Source organism: Alexandromys fortis, unplaced genomic scaffold (assembly GCF_014885135.2).
Source record: "Alexandromys fortis isolate MF-2015 unplaced genomic scaffold, M_Fortis_MF-2015_v1.1 scaffold_75, whole genome shotgun sequence".
Taxonomy (NCBI): Eukaryota; Metazoa; Chordata; class Mammalia; order Rodentia; family Cricetidae; genus Alexandromys; species Alexandromys fortis.
The window spans coordinates 5,326,824-5,350,298 of NW_026067956.1; the positions used below are offsets into that span (position 1 = coordinate 5,326,824).

At 46.3% G+C, this 23,475-nt stretch overlaps 1 protein-coding gene across 5 annotated transcripts in view; it reads left to right on the top strand.

Annotated features, from left to right (window-relative positions):
- Positions 1-23,475, top strand: part of Tnfrsf19 (TNF receptor superfamily member 19) — a 93,596-nt gene that overhangs the window by 65,284 nt on the left and 4,837 nt on the right. For all 5 annotated transcript variants that reach the window (XM_050152221.1, XM_050152222.1, XM_050152219.1 and 2 more), the window contains exons 6-9: positions 18,400-18,564; positions 19,557-19,682; positions 21,183-21,285; positions 22,078-22,459. In XM_050152221.1, the coding sequence (XP_050008178.1) occupies positions 18,400-18,564; positions 19,557-19,682; positions 21,183-21,285; positions 22,078-22,459 (776 nt within the window). The remainder of the gene's footprint in view (positions 1-18,399; positions 18,565-19,556; positions 19,683-21,182; positions 21,286-22,077; positions 22,460-23,475) is intronic.

Consider the following 23,475-nt stretch of genomic DNA (forward strand, 5'->3'; position numbering starts at 1 on the left):
GAGTATGACACCCCGCCCCCGAGCAAGGCCCTGCTTTCCAAGGGCTGTGGTGGCACGTGGCATTCCAGGGGTTAAGCAGAGTGCACACTTAGAGCTGGGAGGGCAGGGCCCGGGTTTCCCTTGTTTCAGTTCCCAGATGGCCATCCTGCCTCTATCCCTTTGAGGTCCTATTTGAGCTTCCTGTTCCTCACCACAGATGGTCAAAGCCGTGGTGATGGGTTTCTCTTTTATGGTGTCTTTTCTGTTTCTTGGTGCAGAGTTTCAAAGCTTCATTGTTTCTCCGGGCAAATAAACACCAAGAGGCTTCTAGGTGGGTGGGTCATAAAAAGACCAAAACATCCTTGAGAGCAGGAAAAATTCTTTTAACTTTATTGCGCTCGCAAAGAAATGCCGCAGACGATCAGCTGCTGTTTGATGGCTTACGATTTTTTCCAGCGTTAATTATAGCGTTTATGCTCATTAAAGTACCACGTGGAATCCAGCGAGTGCGAAAGAGGAATGGAGAAGCGTGAGCTGTGCTTTGGGACAGACTTCCTATGACGGCACAGGACAGGCTCCTCACAGGGCCTCAGTGGATGTAGTCACCGTCTCCCTGCCCTTCCAGCCACTCTCCTGCAGTGTGCTCAGCTCTTCCTGACTCCCTTTTGTCCTTCCGTTTCTCCTCAGAGACCAGTACGGTGACATTTGATTTGTCTAATGCTGGCGGGAAATAGATTAACCTTTAGGCCAATTGATCTATAAGCCAGTAGAACTGTGGAAACTAAGCCTGTAAATTCCCAGGCTTCTGTCGTCTGGTACCACCATCCTGGCCTCTGGGCTCTCTCCTGTGGTTATGTGTCCACATCTCTCTTACACTTCAGGGTCTGATCTCTTTATCTCAGTACCCGCCAAGCTTTCCTGGATGCTGCTACCCAAATATCTTTTGCATTCCTTTCCCCCCCGCCCCCCGTCCCTATCAATAACCCTGACCTCTGGCCATCATGCCTGCCCTGCCCGGCCCTGGCCTGCCCCTGTCTACGGGTTCCCTCTAGCTTCATCTCATTAGCATCTCTACAAGTGGACTGTGTGCTGCACGCGTCTTGAAGCGTAGAGACCATGGCTTCATCTTGTCCGTCTCTAATTTTCATCTGTCGGCTTGAGAAGAAGCAAGAACCCTACAGCTCACTTGGTGTCTGTTTTCTAGCTAGAGGCCATCACATTTGAAGCTAATAGATCCAAAGTCAAGTTTGAAAAGTCTAGAACTCTTAACTAGTAACCATTGACAATAGAGCCAGTGCCGATTTGTAACCAGATAGCCTCGGCTGGGTGCAGTGACTGACCTCAGGTCTTGTGGGGAAGGGCACTCAAGACACAGTTCTTTCTCCTCCCCTTCTCCGAAGACCTTCCTGGCCCCCCCACTGTGAGGAGCAAACCTCGGAAGCCATACTTTCTGTCTGGTTCCCAGGTGGCTTCTGAACCAGTCAAGTTAGGTATGAACTAAACAGGTTCCTGTAGCTGATTTAGCTGAGAGAGCAGTGGTCTTGTGCATGCAGGGTCAGGACGGGCATGAATTTGTGACCACGCACTTGAGAGAGGAGAGGGTAAGTCAGGGGACCAAGGCCCTGGCAGGAGGGAAAGAAGGAGACTCCTCAGGCTTAGTAATTTGGTTTAAGGGGGTCTGCTAAAAATCTTTATTTACTATTTTTTTTTTTTAGCAATTGAGATGTAAGCTACTTACTATTTCAGTCATAATAAATTATGAGACTGTCTTAAGATTTATTTTCGGCTTAGGAAAAAAAATAAAACTGGACTGGCCAGAGCACAGTGCCTCGTGCTGAGCCTGTCAACCCTATCAGTTGACTATGGAGTAGGTGGTGTTTACACGTGGTGGATCCACTTGGGTGCCAGTGAGGAGCAGTCGGGGTGCCGCTGTCTCCAGACAGAGTTTGGCTGCCTGAGACTGCAAAAACCTGCCATGAGAGGCCAGTTCCATAGCTAGAGGGGGTCAGCATGGGAAATGATGATCTTGGCTGGACAGAGAAACACACCTGTGTCTACACTCACCAAAGAAACACACCTGTGTCTACACTCACCAAAGAAACACACCCGTGTCTACACTCACCAAAGAAACGCACCCGTGTCTACACTCACCAAAGAAACACACCCGTGTCTACACTCACCAAAGAAACGCACCTGTGTCTACACTCACCAAAGAAACACACCTGTGTCTACACTCACCAAAGAAACACGCTCATGTCTACACTCACCAAACAGAGACTTGTATTTGAAAATCAGTTTTAGTGACCCCAAAGATCAATAACAGAAGTCAGAAAACATGCCTGGCTGTGCTGACTAGGCCAACTAGAAACGTCTATGTTTCTACTTGACTGCACACTCTCAGTTTACTGACAAATGTGTTGTTGCAGACAGTGGGCTGTGGGTCTGTTTGCTCTGTTCAGGTGGAAACAATGCCTGAGCCAAGACTAACCCTAACATAGTTCCTCAGTGTTGGCTTTCTGGAACACGTCAGTGACAGAAGCTCAGGGGTGGGCTTTCAGACCCCATGGCCCACAGCACAAGGCCTAAGATCTGGAGCCTTACAGCTTCCGACTTTAAAAGCCAGATACTTACATTCTAGATGCTCAGGTCAGTGCAAACTCTGGGCTCGCAAAGCCAGAGGCTTATGGCTTTCTGCCACCCAGACCACAAGCTTACTGTTCCAAGCTTTCAAAACCAGAGGTTTAAGCACTGGTATAGATGCCCAGGTCAGAGACTTATTGTTCTGGGGTTTTAGTGTCAGTAGGAAGCACCCAGTTAATGTTCTAGGCTCCCAAGCTTCAGGTGTCAGGACCACAGAGTTTTTGATTGTGGTGGCCCTCTGCAGCCCTCCCAGTGTTCAAGGCCTGAGGGGCTCACCATCTTGAAGTCAGGCCTGTTGCCTCCCATCGCCTAGGCTCTCCAGTTTTCTGTTTTTGACTTCTCTCTGGAGTGTTCCCATTGCTGAAGAGCACTCATGGCCACTGCCATCACTGCTGGGATTGAATCCCAGGCTTTTGTCTGCTCTTTTTGAAACTAGCTCCTTCACTCTACCAGAGAGAAACAACGCATAAGCAAACAAAAGCCCACACTCCACTTTGAACCGTTTGGAGGCCAATGTCACAACACCGGTGTGATGGTAGATTTGGATGCTCAGTCACCGGGAGTGGAATTGTTTGAAAGGATTAGAAGGATTAAGGGATGTGGTCTTGTTGGAATGGGTATAACCTTGTTGCAGGAAGAATGTCACTGGGGGGGTTGTCTCTGAGGTTTCAAAAGCCCATGCCAGACGCCCCCTCCCCTCCTGGAGATGTCAAGTTCTCAGCTCCTTTCCTGCACCATGCTGGCCTGCCATCCTCCCTGCCATGTGAGATTAAAGTCTGACACTGTAAGTCAGGCCCCGATTAATCAATTCCTTTTAGGAGAGTTGACCTGGTCACAGTGTGCCTTCAGAGCCCTAGACCGGTGACGAAGACACCAGTGGACAGTCGTGCACAGAGGAGCAACTTCCAGACTGAGAATCAATACACAGATAGAAAAGGGCACACGTACTTGTGCACAACTTCCTAATTCCCCTCCCCCATTTTGAGCTTCAGACAATGCTTCAAGGCAGCTTTTTTGCTGAGCCATCAGGGAAGTTCTCTGCCCTGGACCCAAGATTAGATGAATGGGTCCTCACAGGTCATTGAGACTTATCTTGGCTACAGTGAAGTCTCTCTGTAGCTGCTGCAGGCTGTGTGGAAACAGTCAGAGTGGAGGAAGGCCTCCCGAGAACAGCGCCATGGCTTCAGCTGCAGCCACAGCTGCGACGGTTTCTGTAGCTAGCACAGTTTCCTCAGAACATCCAGGAAGAGTTCCAGCTATTGTCCCATCACCAAGGGTCAAAGAAGTGGCTGCTTGATTGACATCTCCCCAATCAAGGCCATGGGGTACAAGGGAAGGGTCAGCTGTCTGTCAAATGACTGGACGAGTTGGCCATAAAGGCTTTGGTCATTGAAAGGAGGAACATTAAAGGCAGCTACCAGAAAGGTCACATGGCGAGGCTCAACCGAACCTCACAGTGCAGAGGCCCCGGCCAGATGCCCGCAGGGAGACCCGAGCCCCTCTGAGCTCATGTTCCCCACTCCCTTGATTACTATAATGTACCCAGCCTTGATTGACAGCTTGCTTCTCTCCAGGTGAAATTAAAAGGTAACGTCGAGGAGAGAAGGAAACCGTTGGGTAAAGTACCCTCGCTGCTGGATGTTGTTTTCATGCGTTAGCTATCTTCGAAGTTGTATGTGCTTCTGTGGGCCAGGGAATTGTCCAGATCTTTTCTCCACGTGTTTTTTCCCCTTCCCTCCCAAGTACAACAGTTTCTCTCCCTATCTTTAACCCAGTGTGTCAGAGATGTGTGGCTAACCATTCTCAGTCCCACCTGCGACCGAATTAACTTGCCCACAAAGAGAATTTTCATGCGCTTCGTTTTACTGCTGGCTACCTCTGCACACTTGACCAGTGAAGTCGACCTGACAGATTCCCGTTTACGGGATATGGATTTTTCTCTGCCTTCTTGCAGACTCCTGTCCGTTGGTCCTGATCCATTTCCTTTCATATCCGTTCTGCATATGATTTAAATACTGTCATTTTGCTTAATGTTTACATTTCTATTTATTTGTGGTTAATCCTTCCAAACCATTAAAAGGCAACCCTCTAACAAATCGAGATAGCCGATCTGCCAGATGCTAGCTTGTATCTGTGTTCTTTGAGCCCCGTTTGACCTCTTGTCGGCTGAGACTGGCTGTGACTGGCTGAGACTGGGAACTTGACACAAGAGCAGGTTACAGTCGCTCTACACGTCCGGTTAGGTTGTGGTTCACTATTACAGTGACGTTAGGTCGCACTGTACAAGTCATGGCCTCAGTGAAACTAGGGGAGGAAAATCTCTTCTAGTTTGTTCTGTTTATTGAGTACATCGCTACACTTTGGGAAAGGATCAGAAATCTCATGTAGAAACTAAACCCATGTGTAACACCATCATTCACACCGAATCCTCTGTGTTTCAAGTAAAGTAAGAACATCAGTTTCTTGTCACTGTAGCAAAATACCTGGCAAAAGGAGCTGAAAGGGGAAAAGCCCCTGTCCCTCCCTCAGTGTGGGGATGGCAGGGTGGCAGGAAGTCCACGTCCGTCAGAGTGGGGAGGACGTGGTGACAGGAAGTCCACGTCCGTCAGAGTGGGGAGGACGTGGTGACAGGAAGTCCTCGTCCATCCGAGTGGGGAGGGCGTGGTGACAGGTGCATGAGACACTGTTCACATTATGTCTGCCTTCGGGAAACAGACAAATGAATTCTACTTCTCAACTCTCTGTCCTCTTTTTGTTATGTCTAAGATCCCAGCCTGTGGGATACCATGGCTACACTCAGGGAGGATTTTTCCACCTCAGTTCAGCCTCTCTGGAAACATCGTCATAGATGTACCCAGAGAGCATGTGTCTCAGGTGACTCTCCATCCTCTCAAGCTGACAGGGAAGAGTAGCCTTCCCAGCAAGAGTTGGTAGCTTGCCTCCCTTGAATGAGAAGTTTCATCCTCAGGGTTACCTTAAAGATTTGGCGGGTGGCCCTCACAGAGCTTGTCTGCACTAACTCTGGAACTGAGATAAATTCAAGTGCTCTGTTAGCCTGTCAAGTTAGTTGTGGCCTTATCATTTCCATTCAAATAATTCTTAAAGATTGATTAGTTTGCTAAGTGTTATAAAGTATCATTTGATGTCACTGGATAACTTCGGTAAAGTTATTTGTAGTAGTGTCTCTGTTGTTTACAGAAAAGAAAAGTCAACCTTCAGAGCAAACACTCTGACTTGTTTCTACCATTAGTTTTGCTTCTTAGTTTCCCAGGGCTTTGGAGGTGTGAGGACCCAAGCACAGACAATCCCTGCAGCCCATTCCGTCAATTCCTGGATGTAGTGTAGTTGACGGTCTTGCTTCATTTGATCTCACTCTTTGTATGAGTTGTGTTCCCTAAATATATAGGTAGTTTCATTGAATTTAAAGGGACCACAGTCATCAAAGAACATAATAATTACAGTGTCCGGGCTGGAGAGATGGCTCAGAGGTTAAAGAGCATTGACTGCTCTTCCAAAGGTCCTGAGTTCAATTCCCAGCAACCACATGGTGGCTCACAACCATTTGTAGAGGGGTCTGGTGCCCTCTTCTGGCCTGCAGGCATATACACAGACAGAATATTGTATACATAATAAATATTTAAAAAAAATTACAGTGTCCAGTTCTAAATACTGAGGAGAATGCATGGCGACCTTATGGAGATACTGCCTGTGTTAGGAACCGTGCTGATCCCTTGAGAGCAATGTCTCCCTAGGATCTAGAGTCTAGGTGCTCACAAAAATCCTACTAGTGGGGCTGGAGAGATGGCTCAGTGGTTAAGAGCATTGCCTGCTCTTCCAAAGGTCCTGAGTTCAATTCCCGGCAACCACATGGTGGCTCACAACCATCTGTAATGAGGTCTGGTGCCCTCTTCTGGCCTGCACGCATACACACAGACAGAATATTGTATACATAATAAATAAATAAATATTTAAAAAAAATCCTACTAGCCATTGCTACTCCTTGATTTCATTAGTAAGGAAACCGAGGTACGAGGTTACCATTTTCTGGTGATAACACAGGTAGACAATAACAACGTTAAGGTTCAAATACAGAACTTAGTTGCAAAACCTTAGCCCTTAAAGTGTACAACACACACCAGGAAAATTTAAAGGCATCAAAGGTGGCAAGGCTGAAGGAGTAAAGGTCAGCTGATGTCACACGTGGACCAATGGAGGGAGACTTCCACATAAATCCTTTAGCTTTTGTCCAACTCATGGTTATCATACAGGTCTGTAAGGTACCATGCGGTGCTTTGACTTGTGTCTGTTGGGGCCGTCTAAATCGTACAGAAATTTTCCTCTGTGTTTTCTCAGGAGCTGTAGGGATAAGTCCAGCCCCTTAGGGGGCGTGTTCACCTCGGGCTAATGTTTACCTATAAATCTGGCGGTGCTCCCAGCCACCCCTTCTGCTTTCCTGGTCTTCGCAGAACGGTGGTTCTGTAAGTCTATTTCCCCATTAAAGCTGTATATATTTTTACGATCTGTCTGCATTCATTTACGCCGTTACAGGGAGCAAATGCTCACCTTGATTAACAAGCAGCACTTCGCATTTTCACAAAATCTGCCCCCCAAATCCCCACAGTCATCGTATCGGCCTTTTGGGGTACACACACTTGCTAGTTTTCTTCCTTAGTAAAGCCAGGTACTATGAGCACAGCTTTAAGATGAGTTTGGAGTCTTCGCTCCTCCAACCTGCTTGTTCTAGATAAACCATGTGCATTTATCTAGAAAGCCATTGAAGGCACTTTATACATCAATTCTAATGAAAATGATGGCTCTTTATTGTTAAAATACTGACGGTTTTCCTTTAACCCTTTGTTTCCCTGCAGTGTCCTAGCTGGTTCAGTACTAGCTACACACCTTGTTTCTCTCTGCATTTAAGCAAAAATTTGAGTGCAGAGCTAAGGCTCCAGCTGAAACCTGCTAGGGTAAATCTTCAGTCAAAGTAGCTTTTCTTGTAACAGCCTGCTGCCGTAAGAGAACCAGGGAAACCCTCTGATGCGCATAAGTGCTAGGCTTGGACCCTTCCCTTCTAGAATCCGGAAGACAGAAAAGAGATAAAGAAAATCATCCTTGAACGTCTGCAGTAAACTATCTCTTGAGATGTCTTTTAGGAGAGAGTAGAGTTTATTACCGATAAATATGTACAACTATTTTTTTTTCTCAAATAAAAATAAAAGAAGGGCCTGCAAGGTGGGTCAGTAGGTAAAGGCAAAGATACATGCTACCAAGTCTGACAGCTTGAGTTTGACTCCCAGAACCCCTAGCAGAGAGAGGAAGCCAGCTCCCACGGGCTGCTCTCAGACCTGCGTGAGTGCACAATAGTATGCATGCACCCTCCAAAAATAATAATAACTTAAAGCATAGACACTTAAACAGCCTCTATCACATAACAATGAGGTGGAGAAGGCCCACGAAGATCTGTTTGTTCCAGGATCTGCCTGTGACCTTACTTTTGCCTACACTGTTTTTGCCTTTCTATGTAATGCAATACAGAAACCCAATTGGGAAATGCAGGTGCAAAGGTGTACTTGGAGGGAGTGTACACACACACACATCCCAGACAAACAGACTGAATGATGCAAATTCTTCTATAACCCCTTTGTTGTCATTCCCTTGAAAACTGATGCTTTTCTGGCTAAACTAGCTTTACAGATATGGATGGAGATAAGTATTACAAATTTCCACATAAGTTTTGTGATATAAGTTTGCTTCCAAATCATGTTTCAGTTCCCTGTGTTCAGGTGCACCAAGTCACCCGGCTGGGTTGCCATTTGGTGGGGACTGCAATCAAATCTGGTATCAATGAATTATCTGGTCCTCTGAACAATAGCAAGTCTCCCGATCTCCAAATGTTGGATGTCTTCCTGTGTACTTTGCGCTCTTAAGTGGTTTTTTTTTTTAATGGTATTTTATAGTCTTCGTTGTTTCCCTAGTCACAAACATTGGTGCCCTCAGGGCTCTGCCTCAGGTCCCCATGGAAGGAGCAGTGTGGTTCTAAGAGCTTTAGTCTTTTTCATGACGTGCAAACAGAATTGCTCTTTCCTTTTTCTCTCTTTCTTTCTGTTTGGTTTGTTTTTAAACAGGAACACTCTGTGCCTAACAGACATCTACATGCCTCCCAAGTGCTGGGATTAAAGGCAAGCACCACCACACTTGGCCTTCATATATATATATATATTTTTTTTTGTTGTTGTTCATTGCTAACACTATAAGATATAACTGACTTTGCTTATTTATCTGTATTGTGCAAATCTGTTGAATTCTTTTGTTCTTTCCCATCATTTTCAGTAATGCTTGTGGTTTTCTGTATACAGTCATGTCATTTGCAAACAGAGATGGTTTTCATTCTTCCTTACAGTTTGGAGACTAGTTAGTTAGTTAACTTGGCTAGTATGCAAGGTAGAAATGGTAACAGTAGACACTCTTAACTGCTTAGGTTTTGAAGAACTCTGTTTTCCTTCCCATAAACAATGTTAGCTGTGCGATGGCCTGAGTGGTTTCTAACATCTTGAGGAGGATTCTTCTTGCTTCTTTGTTTTTATCAGAAAAAGAGGCTGTATTTGGTCAAGTGATTTTTTTTTTCTTGGCTTTATTGAGGTTATCCTGTAGTTCTTTTTTTTTTTTCTTCTTCATTTTATTCTTATATTGATTGATTCATTGAGTAGTTGATTAATTAATCAGTTAGCTAGATGACATCTGTAACCCTTGCCTTCATAGAACAAATCCTTCCTCCTTGTCAAGTCTACGGGTCTGCAATTGTTCATAGTGTTCTTGTAAAACATTTTGTTTCACTTCCTGATCTTAAGAGTTTTAGACTGTTGTCCTTTTCTCTAGCCAATTTTTTAACCACTGTTTTGTTCTATTGATAATGTGTTTTTTCCCTAGTCTATTTCTTTGCTCTCAGCTCTAATTCTTACTTTATATCCAAAGTTTTAGAATGAAAGATTACATTATGAATTGTTCTTTTTTTCTCTTTATATATATACATATATAATTGATTTTTATTGAGCTCTACATTTTTCTCTGCTCCCCTCTCTGCCTCTCTCCTCCCCATTCAACCCTCTTCCAAGGTGCCTATGACCCAATTTACTCAGGAGATCTTGTCTTTTTCTACTTTCCTTGTAGATTACATCCATGTATGTCTCCCTTAGTGTCCTCATTGTTGTCTAGGTTAACTGGGATTATGATTTGTGGGCTGATTTTCTTTGCTTTATGTTTAAAAATCACTTATGAGTGAGAACATATGATAATTGTCTTTCTGGGCCTGGGTTACCTCACTTAGTATGATGTTTTCTAGCTCCATTAATTTGTCTGAAAAATTCAAGATGTCGTTAGTTTTTTTCTGCTGTGTAGTACTCCATTGTGTAAATGTACCACATTTTCCTTATCCATTTTTTGGTCAAGGGGCATTTAGATTGTTTCCATGTTCTAGCTATGACAAACAATGCTATTATGAACATAGTTGAGCACATGTCCTTGTGGCACGATTGTGCATCCTTTGGGTATATACCCAAAAGTAGTATTGCTGGGTCTTGAGGAAGGTGGAACAATTCTATAAGACTTTAAACTAAGAATGAATACCAATACTCCTCAAATTATTTCACACAAGAAACAGAAGGAACATTGCCAAACTCTTTTTATGAGGGTATGATTACCCTGATACCCAAACTACAGAAAGACATTACTAAGAAAGAGAATTACAGACCAATCTCACTCATGAACATTGATGCAAAAATACTAAATAAAATACTGGCAAATCAAATATATGTTACTTGGCCTTTTTCCTTTGTAGCTCTTAATATTCCTTCTTTACTCTGTATGTTTAATGTTTTGATTATTATGTGGCAAGGGACTTTTTTTTTATTCAGTCTATTTGGTGTTCTGTACTCTTTTGTATCTTGATAGGCATATCTTTCTTTAGGTTGGGAAAATTTTCTTCTATGATTTTGTTAAGCGTATTTTCTGTGCTTTTGAATTGAACTTCTCTTTTTCTTCTATATCTATTATTATTAGGTTTGGTCTTTTCATGGTGTCCCATTTTTCTGGATATTTTGTGTTAAGCTTTTGTTAGATTTAATGTTTTCTTTGACTGGTGAGTCTATTTCCTCTGTTGTATCTTCAGTGCTTGGGATTCTCTCTTCCATCTCTTGTATTCTGCTGTTCATGCTTGCGTTTGTGGTTCCTTATCGTTTTCTCATGATATCTGTTTTTATAATTCCCTCAGATTGTGTTTTCTTTATTGTCTCTATTTCGGTTTTCAAGTCTTGAATGGTTTCTTTCATATATAGTTGCTTTTTCTTGGTTTTCTTTAAGGGATTTGCTGATGTCTTCCAATTTTTTGTTTGTCTTTTCCTCCGTTTCTTTGAGGGAATTTCTCATTTCCTCTTTAAGATTCTCAAACATTCCCTTGAAGTTATTTTTTAGGTCATTTTCTTCTGCTTCATCTATATTCGTCTGTTCAAGACTTGCTGTTGTAGGGTCTCTAGATTTTACTGGTGTCGTGTTGCTCTTTGTGGTGTTGCATGTGTTCTTACCTTGTCTACTCATCTTATTCTCTAATTGGTGTGGTTGGGGCTGTCTGTGACTCTGGTGATTAATCTTCTAGATGCCAGTGGATCCAAGGCTTAGATGGTTGTTCCTCATGGTACAGTCAGTGTCATGGTTTTAGTTACCCCTTTGGTCACTTCATGTTCCTGGAGGATTTTCAGCGCTCTTGGTGCTTGCTCTGCTACCATGGAGTTTGCTGTCTCAGGCCTGCTCTTGTCTAGGTTGCTGGCTCAGACCTGTTTCTGTAAATTTCTCTGGTCTGGATCTGACCCTATGGAAGTCCCTGGCTTGGGATTGGTCCTACAAAGGTCTCTAGCTCTGATCTTCTCCCTCAGACGTCCCAGACTAGGGTGCACCTGGACCCACAGAGGACCCTGGCTCAGGCCTACTCCCTCAGATGTCCCAGACTCACACCCAGACATGCAGGGATCCTGGCTCAGTTCTACTCCCTTGAAGGTCCCAGCAGTCTCTGGCTCTGGCCTACTCACTCAGCAGTTGCTCCCTTGTACCTGCTCCTGTGGACTTCGCTGTCTCAGGTCTTCCCCAGCCTAGGTCGCTGGATCCACTCCTGATCCCATGGAGCTCACTGTCCCCTTTTCTCTCTATTTTTAAAACTCAGTCATTTATCACTTTAAATAGTATAGCTTTTGCCATATTCTACAAATTTTGGTAAATTGTATTCTGATTCATCTCAAATTGTTTTCTAATTTCCTTGCCATTTTCTTCTATGTCTTGTCTATTTATAAACATGTTAACATACCAGACATTTGCAGAATTTTCCATTTTCTTTCTTCCATGATCTCTAATTTTATTCCACTGTGTTTGGAAGATATTTTGCACAGTTTCGGGCATTTCAGACTTGTCGTCACCCCGTTTGTGGCTGTCTTATATGTCCTGGAGCCTGTTGATCCCAGTGTTGTCAAGCACCTTCCACTCTCTTTATAGTAGAGTCCAGGTTCCTCACAGAAGTTAGTAAATTCCCACATGAGCTAGCTCTACCCAGCTGCCTTGACATATTTCCTTCAACCCCTGGTCTCATTCTTGTTCAGAAAGTATTTTTGACTGATTTATTCAGATAAGCTTAGTTACTATAACTTCAGTAATGGATGTTTTAAGAACATGTGGACCAATCGGAGTGTATGTTTGTGGAAAGTTTTAAGATAGATTGAAAAAGCTTGTGTTTACGTGCTCATGGCAGCATTACCTAAAGTAGTTAGCTATGAGGGTCAACACAAAGATCATCAGACGAATGAACCAACCTATTATCATGTATAGGTTAGTGAAATACTAGTCAGCCATTAAGAAGGAGTGGATTCTGATGCATCTAACCCTTTAAATGAACCTTGGAAATATTGTTAGGTAACAGAAGCCAGACACAATGGCCACATACCATCGTGTAATTCCATTTAAGCAGAAATATATGGAATAGTTGTTTTGATAGCAACAGAAAGCAGCTTAATGCTTGCCAAGGTCTGGGTGAGGAAGTGCTTGCTTAGGAAATGGGAATTTGGGGGTATGAACATGTTTTAGAATTTGCCATGACTTCTACATAACATGGTGAATATACTCAGTGTCTTTGCCGCGGAACCTTGTGCGTCTGTTGTTACAGTGAGAAAGCGAGGGCCAGTGAGCTGGCTTAGTAGAAAAGGGTGCTTGCTGCCAAGCCTGGACCAGAGCTCTGAGTTCCCTCCTAAGACCCACACGGTAGGAGAGGACTGACCCCTAAGTTGTCCTCTTGCCTCCACATGCATGACATGGCATTCATGCTCAGACACAGCACACACAGAGGCAAGAAGGGAAAGGTGGAAAATATTAAATCAAGGAAAATAAATGTTTGCACAGTTTCAGTTGAAATAGAATCGTATCACTTCCCTCCTTCCCTTTCCTCCCGCCAGAAAAATCAATTTCTAAAATATAAATATGGCTATAGATAGAAAAACAAACAGAAACATTTTTTCTATCAGTTACTATAAAAATAAGGATCAAAGTCTAGAATGAAGAAAATGTGAATGACTACGGCTTATGTTCATCCATCATCAGAATGCTCGGTATGAAGCTGATAAAAACCCAGCTGTTTTGTTCACTGGCAAATCGTGGCACATCTGGACTTCATATGCTGAATGTTATCATGAATTTTTCCCCCCCAGGTTAGATGAACAAGATAAAGCCTTTGCTCTGGGGCTGTGCTCCTCTCCCACTAAAACAGCCAGGGTCCTTTGTTAGCAGGTTTTCTTATCACTAAAGAGCATGGCTAGAAATCACCATCACCAGGTTCTAATTGCGCTAAACCTCTGTTCAACTCGGAGTTTGGTGCTGATGGTGCTGGAAAGCCACAAAAGCAGTGGAATGAACCGTAGCTTATTTGAAGTATATCTCATAGTAAAACAGATAAAATAGCCTATTGAGAAACGTTGTGAGATGTCTGAATTGCACTCACATTCCAGAGTTATGAATAGAACTGCCCATGCCGAACCGTGGTCATCAGCAAGGAAGAGTACTGACGCTCCCTACCGTGCCGCAGTTTGCAGAGAGATCATCTCACACAGTGCCGACCCAGATTAGTATCTTCATGTTCTAACACTCTTAGAAACACATAAGGCACTGGGAAGATCCTGAAAATAATAGCCCAGACCCAAAGTATCACTGGTTCATCCATCGCTGTTCTTTCCCACTGTGGCAGCAATACTGCTCGGATTATGTAATGTGTGCTTCGAAAGTTGCAGTTTAGGAATAACACTAGAAGCCATGTGTTGTTTCTCATTTTAATAAAATTCAGTAGCCTCTTTATTCTTAGGGATAAAGTGAGTTGAACTTGAGAAGCCATATTTGTGCTTGGTATTAGGTCAATCCACGATGCATATGTTAGCTGATTAGAATTTATCTGCCTGTACAAACTTGAGCCAATAATCCCTTACACTGCAGTTTGCATATGTGTTTTATCCTAAGTGGCTACGAAGAATTTAATGTAATGTAAAGACACTTGCACGGGCTGGGCATGGAGGGATGGATTGCCATTTAAAATGCTGTCTACAAAAGCAGCAAACTTGAGGCACAGAGTTTAGATCCCCAGAACCATAGAGACACCCACCTGCAGTCTCATACTGGAAAGGGGGAGACAAGGGATCCCTGGAACAAGCCAGCTAGCTAAACTAGCCATAAGAATGAGCTCTGAGAAACCTTGCCTCAGTGAACAAGGTGGAGAGCAATCCAGGAGGACTTCTTCAGTGCTCACACATATGCACATGCATGCACGTGTGCACACACAGGTATATGCACATAAAAAAGTTCACACACACATATATACATGTATACCACGTTCACATGGAAAAGGAAGGAAAAGGCTTAAGTTTAATAATCTGGAAAACCTAGGTCTAAATGTCTACCCAGCTTCCTGATTATTTACATGGAAAAACATTTGTGAATATATCCGGCTTCCTTAAGTGTGAAACCCTTACTGTGGAGCATTATGCTGGCACTTAGAGAGAGAGAGAGGTCGGGGGCTGAACAGGTGCTGCTAGCTGGAAGGGTCTTGATGGGAACTCGGGAAATGCCTTGCAGAAGACGATCTCATTAGCAGCTCTCTAGCCATTTCTTCCCTCCCCCTGACCTGGTGCGATAGGTCGAGGAGATGTTAATTTGCCTCCTTTGAATAAAACGGTGTGAATGGGTTACTGGTTCCCTAAATAATGATCTTGGCACCAGATTTGCTTTGGTTGGATGGAAGACATGACTTCTGGGCATTTCTTGTAGATCATCTATCATTTTCTGTGAGTTACTAGGATAGAATTTGGCATCCCCCTCCCCGTGACCTCATGAGTTGTCATTACAAGGGGATATTTGGGCTTTTGCTGCGCGCTCATTCTGTGGATAAGATCATGATCTTCAGGGTTTGCATACTGGTCAAACCCACAGTCCTTGCTCTGTCTCCCCGCTCACGGTAAGTCTGTAACGGCAGCAATGAAGCCGTTCTCTGTAAATATAACAAAGGCTATAACCGAAGCTGCTCTTTGCAGGAGCTGTTCCCATCTGCCCTGCCACCACACAGGAGGTTCTCAGCAAACAATCTCATCTCGTTGACCTACAAGGCCCCCTAGAGTACTCAGCTCTGGAGTACTCAGCAAATACTCAGCTGGCGTGTCCTAAGCAAATACTCATTTGCTCTGCTGTTCATCAAGAAGCAGGGGTGTGCCAGAATCCCTTGGAGGCAATACCAATAAACAGTAAACAAGCTCAACAAGAGCCATTGCCTTGTGCTGTGTAAGGGATGTAACTAGCTCGGGAGGAGGCCAACCTGCTGTACTGAAAAGACCCAAAACTATGTCTGCCAAAGTAAAACAGAAGTTTTGTGTCAGCCCAGCCAGTTGGGCCAGGGAGCATTTCTGCTGGGTGAGTTCAGAGGACAGCTTCCCACCCTGGTGCTGGGCCAGCCTTACTGGTATGCCTCACCTATTGGGTGGCCTGCTTTCCCCACTTCCAGTTCACAGATCACAGTGGAGGGAGATCTGGAGAATGATTTGTCCATGAACTGAGATGATTCACATATCTCAGTTCCCACCCAACCACCTCCCCAGTGATTTGTCATACCTAGCTGCAAAGGAGGCTAGAACCGTGGCCTCTTTCCAAGCCAGCCTAAACTGCAGTAGAATAACAATGAGCCAAAGTGAAGTATATGGATTGTGGGGTGACAGTAGTGTCACAGAGGAAAAGAAAGCAGGGGGATTGGGGTGAAACCCTGGAGATGGCTAGAGCAGCTTTAGTTCAGTGAACAGCATCACCCAGCAAATGACAGCCGGGGGGAATGGTCTGCATGGCCGGGTGGGAAGAGCAAACAGAGGCCATGGCAGATAGGGAAGATTTGAGAGACGTAATAGTCACTTTGCTCATTGCTCTGACCCAGTGCCTCACAGAATGCAACTTAAGGGATGCAGTGTTTATGTGGGTTCATGGCAGGGGGTGCAGTCAATCATGGTGCAGAAGGCGTGGCAGTGGGACCACCTCCTGACAGCCGTGGCGTGAGGCTGCTTGTTCACATCTCAGTGAACCAGGAAGAGAAAGGGATGCTGATGCTCAGGTGGCTTTCTCCTTTACCCTTTTAGACCCCAGCACATGGGATGGTATTGCCCACCATCAGGGTGGGTCTTCCTCAGTCTTCTCACAGGCAAACCCATGGTTGTGCCTCACTGATGCCCTGGGTGTTTCTTAATTCAGAAACAAGATGACAGTTCAAATTAGCCATCACATGAGAGAAATGGATTTTCTTTTAGGAGCCTGTCTGGGCCTGTTGAGCTCTGATATACCTCATACCCATGGAGACAACTAGCAACCATGGCTTATGTGAATTTGGGGTGTGGGCCATATGAACCTGGGGCTCAGAAAAAGCAGCCCAGAAGTCAGAAAGCCACAAATTTAGTGAACTTCTTCATCTAGGTCTATAGTGTAAAGGACAAGTTCCTCTCCATGGGCCACAAACAGGCCACAAGGTGACCACCGTATTCCCCTACAATCTAGATGTCCAGTATCTGATCGGGTCCACATTCCTTGGAGGAATGCCAAGCCCCTCAACTTCAGAGGGGTTCAGGGTCTGCAGAACAAGCCTCTCTTTGACCTACCCTGGAGGAAACATACTCAGGAAGGAGAAAGGGTTGTTAATGCCAGAATGCAAAATGGAGAAATTCCCTGGATTTTTGACCCCAGTTCCCTCCTTTCCAGCCAGCCCTAACTGAGAAAGACCCTTTATTTGGAAGATTTTCCTGGTTGAAGGAAGGAACTTTTGTTTTTAAAGATCAAGTATAAGGAAGCGGGAGAGATACAGGTGGGGTGGTGTAGCTAAAGGAGACTCAGGAGGGTAGGAGGCCCAGGCTGGGTCCAGGCGTGAGCTTGGTTCTTCCAGCAGCTGGCTCTGCCTGTCTGTGTCCATTCCTCTTCCTCCTCACTGAGCCCTTTCCAGGCTCAGCCATCTCTGTCAAACACCTTCTCTTCCTTCCTCAGTAATATCCAAGCATTGTTTGGTGTCCCTTGACTGACTGCCACACCCATTCCCCATTCTTAGAGACTGCTTTGCAGATTCCAGGGTCCCATTGCCCCCATCCTCCCCACCCCAACCATGTGTCACCCCAATGAGGCTGATCGGACTGAAATGCTTGTGTGAAACCAGTTCCTGTCAGGAGTGGGCTGATTTGCCCATCTTGGGATGGCTTTCTCTTAACGGAAGAGAGCTGGCCTTTGCACAAATAGAACAGGCTGCATTTCATCTAAGTCTGCCTATTAATTTGTCTAATTTCTCACAGGTATTCAATGTGTTTGGTGTTCTTAGGGTGGGGCATGCTGCTGGGGGACATAGCATGTCTTTGACAGCCACGGATGGTCCCATCTGGCAGCGGGGCAGTACTTTGGCTGCTTAGATTGGTCCTCAGCCACAGCTTAAGAGAGGAATCCTTCCATGTAGCTAATGAAACCTCTTCCACTCCATTATTTTCCTCTTGGACTTTGAAGAAAAAAAAAAAAGTAAGAAAATTGACTTTTTAAAGCAGAAATTTGTGTGAAGGAGTTTGGGGACTGTTCTGAGGACCAGCTGATACTGAGTGTCGGGTTCCATGGCTTCTGTAACCTCTAGACTGTGTCAGTACTGCTGTGGAAAATGAGGGAAGCCGACAGCCATACCATTCCCGCAGAAGGGATGGCTTGCTGTGAGCATCACCTTAGGTAATCCATACAGACCAACATGGAGAGCTCTCTGAACCATACTGTGTGTTGAAGGCTGTGTGTTCCCAGTGTTATGGGGGCAGTGGGTGGCATATGGGGCATTTGGGGATACAAGGTGCAGGTGGATCATGAAAGAGGGTAGGGTACTTGAATACCTTCAGACCCCTCAAGCTGGTTTTCTCCACTTTTATTTCTATCGCGTCAAAGCAGTTGCTGAGGATAATATATCCACCAGCATCAGTGTGTTACGTCCAGCCTGCAACTCACAGGCTGGGCATAGCCAAGAATAACGATGAATGGGGTCCAAACAAACAAACAACAAAAAAAAGCTCATAAACTTGCTTAGTGACCGGATTACACAGTTCTGGAACGGGACCTTGGTGGGTGACGACGCGGTGTCGCCATGAGATGAGGTTGGACGTGCCTGGAAGCCTTCCGAGTCCATGCCTGCACAGGGTGTGCTGACCTGTCCCTTCCTGTCCCTTTCAGGCACCAGCAAGGTGAACCTTGTGAAGATCTCATCCACAGCCTCCAGCCCTCGGGACACAGCCCTGGCTGCTGTCATCTGCAGCGCCCTGGCCACGGTGCTGCTGGCCCTGCTCATCCTGTGTGTCATCTACTGCAAGAGGCAGTTCATGGAGAAGAAGCCCAGCTGTAAGTCCGCCGCATCTTCCCCATCTTACTGCGAACTGGGTTTGTGAGCATTGTCACGGCAAGAGTCCACAAGAGACCTGGGGAAGACAAGTGTCACCCGCTCTTTTTAGGATCCAAGGCACAGGAAAACAGGCCTCTGCAGGATTTGGGGGCCTCATACGGATGCTGACCAGGCTGTGATGTACCCAGGATACAAGGCAAAAATAAAAAATTATCTATACCCCACATTCTTAGCAAGTTATTTTAAACTGTGTGTGCCTCTGTATATGAAGAAATAGGAAGCCCTCAACTTACCATTGTTCATCTTAACAAGTTTTAAGGTTGCGGTGGTCTGATAGCTTATGTGTTAAGCCATCTGCTCCTCACTTTCAGCCCATATGCAGTAAATTACGTGGGCACTGTTATGAAACAGGCTGGGCTGGAGCTTGGCAATAGAGCGCTTGCCTAACATGTGCAAGGCCCTGGGGCTTAATCCCCAGCACACACAGAATGTGGAGACCAGAAGCTGGAGAGATGGCTCTGTGGGTAAGAGCACTGGCTGCTCTTGTCGAAGAAGGTTCCATTCCCAGCATCCACAAGGCAGCTTGCGGGAGTCTGTAAGTCCAGTTCCGGGGTATCTGATGTCCTCTCCACACCGCCATGGGCACCAGGCATGCATGTGGTGCACAGACAGACATGCAAGCAAAGCACCCTTACACACAATAAAATAAAAAGTTTCAAGTGTGTATGTGCATGTTTGTGTGGATGGATAATGGCGTAGGCTTTGGATTGATTGATTTTGCCCACTGTAGGCCAGCAGAAGTTTGTGATTAAGTTATTCTAGACCAAGCGCCAATGTTTGGAAGATTGGCGTACAGAGTGTCTTCATTTTACAGTCAGTGTCTTGGGGTAAGCAGAAGTATATAGAGTAATAGTGCTGACTCACAAAAAATATACGAACTGCCAGGCTTCTTACGGAGAAGTGTTAACTATGGGTCTCTCCTTTCCCCTAGGGTCTCTGCGGTCGCAGGACATTCAGTACAATGGCTCTGAGCTGTCATGTTTTGACCAGCCTCGGCTCCGCCACTGTGCCCACAGAGCATGCTGTCAGTGTCACCGGGGCTCAGCCCAGACATACGGTGAGTTGGGCCACGAAGGGCCCGGAGGAGCAGGAGTGCGGAATGGGACTGCAAACAGGGCCTTGCCAAGTCCCGCTCTTCTCTTCAGAACGGGTGGCAGCGGGTCACGGGTTGATTTTCCAGTCATAGCTGACCCGTGCCAGGACTCTCCTCTCCCCCACATTGGTCTGGGTGCCTCAGGTCTCTCTAGTATTAAGAAAACAGGAGTCTCCACAGAACCCGGGACTGTGAGCAGCTGTCTAGGCAACTCGGCCATCTCATTTGGAGTCGGTTTCACTTACTCACCTCTGCCTGCTGTGCAGAGGTGGAGCCGACATCTTTGTGCCTCAGGCAGGGCTACTGTTGCTGGAATGAAACACCATGACCAAAAGCAACTTGGGGAGGAAATGGTTTATGGCTTACATATCCTGGGCCACAATCCATCAAGGGAAGCTAAGACAGAAACTCAAATAGGGGAGGATCCTGAAGGCAGGAGCTGATTGCAGAGGCCATGGAGAGGTGCTGGCTCCTCATGGCTTGCTCATCCTGCTTTCTTATAGAACCCAGGACCACGGCCCAGGGATGGCACCACCCACAATAGCCTGGACCCTCCCCCACCAATCACTAATTAAGAAAATTCCCTCCAGGCTTGCCTACAGCCCCATCTCACAGAGCCATTTTCTCAAGGCTCTCAGAAAACTCTAGCTTGTGTCAAGTTGTCATCCAACTAACCAGCACACCTTGATTACCTGGTTAGTCCAAACTGATCACTAATATGGCTGGTTTCAATGACTTCATGAAAAAGATGGATGAGGGATGTCCACACCAGGCTCTGGCCTTGCCTGCCTCTTAGTCTGTTGCTGGAAATAGTCATTAGGAAGAGTTGACCCAGGTGGAAGTGTGCCTCTGACCAGCCAGGTGAAGGAGACATGGCTTTCTCTGCCCCTGGCTCATTGGCATCAGCCTGAGGTTTCTACTTCACGTCCAGCCCCAGGCCTCAGCAGGCCTGCACATAGATCCACATGGCTAACAGTACTTCTGGCGTCAGTCTGCCCAGGAGCCCTCTCAAGTGTCCTCAGTTTCTGGTTTGTCTGGGTATAGTGCCTATGACAATATCAAGTCATCTCTTGGACACTATTATCTGCTTTGAGGTACTCATACCCCAGGCTGGTCGGACTGGCCTCTTGGAATCGCCCACTGTCTCTCTGTAATGCCGCAAGATGGACTATATCAGTTCTGTATGTCACACGTAGAATGAGACAGTTTCACCCTTATCCCCCCCCCCCACCTTCCTGACGGGTGTCATTGTGCAGCCCAGGTTAGCCTAAATCCTCTGACCTGCTCCAGCCATGACGCTCATGCCCAGTTGTGCCTCTGTATCTGAGGTTTGCCTCCCTCCTTCTGCTAAGTAGTCACCCGCATGGGATCTGCCACCTTCCCAAGGGGACCCAGGCTTAGCTGGTGTGAACAGGAAGGTTCAGGAGGAAAGCCCTCGGCCTCACGCTTTTCTTCCTTTCCCAGGGCCTATTCACCTGATTCCGTCCTTGTGCTGTGAGGAGGCCCGCAGCTCTGCCCGTGCGGCCCTTGGCCGTGGGCTGCATTCTACCGCCACCCTTCAGGAGAGGTAACTGCCCCTCTAGTCAACGGTGTTGTGCTCCTGTTTTCGTATGTGTATCCTCCTGGCGTAGCAGCTGTGTGGTAGACTGTAGAGCTCTACTTCCTAAGCACTACCAGCGACTCCCAACTTCCGGGAACCCGAGGGGAGAGATGCCCCTCAGGGGCTGCAGGGCCTGAGGGTGGCGATAACCTGTACTGTTGCCTTTCTCCCCACCTGCTTTCTTTGTGTCTTACATTCATGTTCATGACATTTCTCTATTATCACAAAATTTTGTTTTAAAGCACATATGCGTGTTTCTCTGTGTAAGTGTGTACACCACACAGTGCCGGTGCCCCAGAGGCCGACCACGTCACATCCTCCTGGGGCTGGGGTTACAGGTGCCTGTGGGTCTCCCGATGTGGGTGCTGGGAACTGAGCTCAGGTCCTCAGAAGCAGGGCGCACATGTGCTTAGCTGCTGAGTCGTCTCTCCAGCCTCTTCTGCCCCTGACATTTCTGCTAGGTCAATATCTCACTGGCGCACTGTTCTAGAATAATAATCCAGAGAGTTCGGTTAAGACCTAAGAAAATGCAGGTATTAGACATTGGATATGCTTGTATTAATTAGAAATACATACAAAATTACTTTTAAGGTCAATGGAATAGCTGCAGTTGCCACACTGAGGGAAATTTAAAGCACTGGAATTCTCAGCGTGTTGCTATTGCAGCCTTAGAGCTAAAATTCTAGCTGAAATGCTGTTCTGTGCCAGTGGTTTCTGTCAGCTACACAATACTCACAGGCCTTCCGGGTGTGTGTTCAGAAACACAGCTTCAGTGGCGGATGCAATGCCAGCTTTCTTCGGGTCTGTCTCCCGTTCCATGTGCGGCGAGTTTTCTGACGGCTGGCCTCTGATGCGGAACCCTCCGGGCGACGGCTCTCTTTGTGACTCTTACCCTGAACTCACTGGAGAAGACATTAACTCCCTCCATCCGGAAAATGAAAGCTCAACGTCTCTGGATTCCAGTGGTGGGCAGGATCTGGCTGGGACAGCGGCTGCAGATTCCTCTGGAAACTTCACAGAAACTACTGACTCACCTAGAGTTCGGGAGCAGCCCCTAGCTCGAGATGTTCGAAGGACTCCAAGCCAAGGAAGTTGGGAAGGCAGTGGCAACCTGAACCTAGGCACGCCTACGCCCTTCCAGGTAAGACAGTGAAGGGTTTCAGAGTGAACTTGGCCATGGCCTGTGCTAGACTGCAGGGGTCCAAACTCTGTTCCCGCTGTGAAACCTGGGGAAGTAGACGAGCAATAGCTGTAATTTCTTATTTCTCATGCATTACAGACTGTTCGACAGTGAATCTCAAGTCTTTTTTCCTAACCAACAGAAGCATGTTATGAACGCACAAAGGGCACTCACACCTTAACTTGTCTTCTTACATCTGATGGCAGCGTTGGAGAGCTTCCTGACGGGGAGCTGGCCAGTGATGGAGGCGTCTGGCCATCGGCCCCCATCTTCGCTGTTGTCAAGCGATAGTCTTAGGCTTGACATTCCCAGGCATTTATTCTGAGATCTCCAACTCCTCTTTCCCTCCTGTGCACTCGGCCGCTGTCACCTGCTTGATTGCGTTGATTCATTGTTGAGTCTGGTCAGAAGCGGACAGGTGGTGGCGACCCGGGACCAAGTGCATGGAAAGGATCTCCCTGCACAGACGATTCAAATCAGGTTCAGTGTCGGGGCGGTCAGGAGCAGAGGAGAGTAGATGTGGGGGCTTCCTGAAGCCACAGAGCAGGGAAGGTCTCAGGAGGCCTGGCCCTTCCTCTACGTTCTCATCTGGGAGAGGATGTTCCCTGGGCTAACTTGGCCTTCATGTTCATCAACACTTCTTTAAATGCATTGCTAGCAGAAATGACAGTAAGAGCTCTATGTAGCCAGGAGAGACTGCTTGCTGGTCTGATTTTGATCCATCCCATAATTTGCACACCACTGATGGCAAAGGCTAAGAAAGAACTCGAGAATTTCCCTAGTTGTGCAGAAACTTGTTGATAGCTGCTGAGTAAAACTTAAGCGCAGAGGAAAGGAAGCTGCACAGAGCGGAGACCAAGCCCCGTGTCTGCCTAAGGAATGCAGAGTACAGTACTCCACGGAATGGGTCCTGCCCATCAGCACCAAAGCCATCCACCCAACACCCTGTCGAGCTTCTCCTAGACACCCAGTATTCT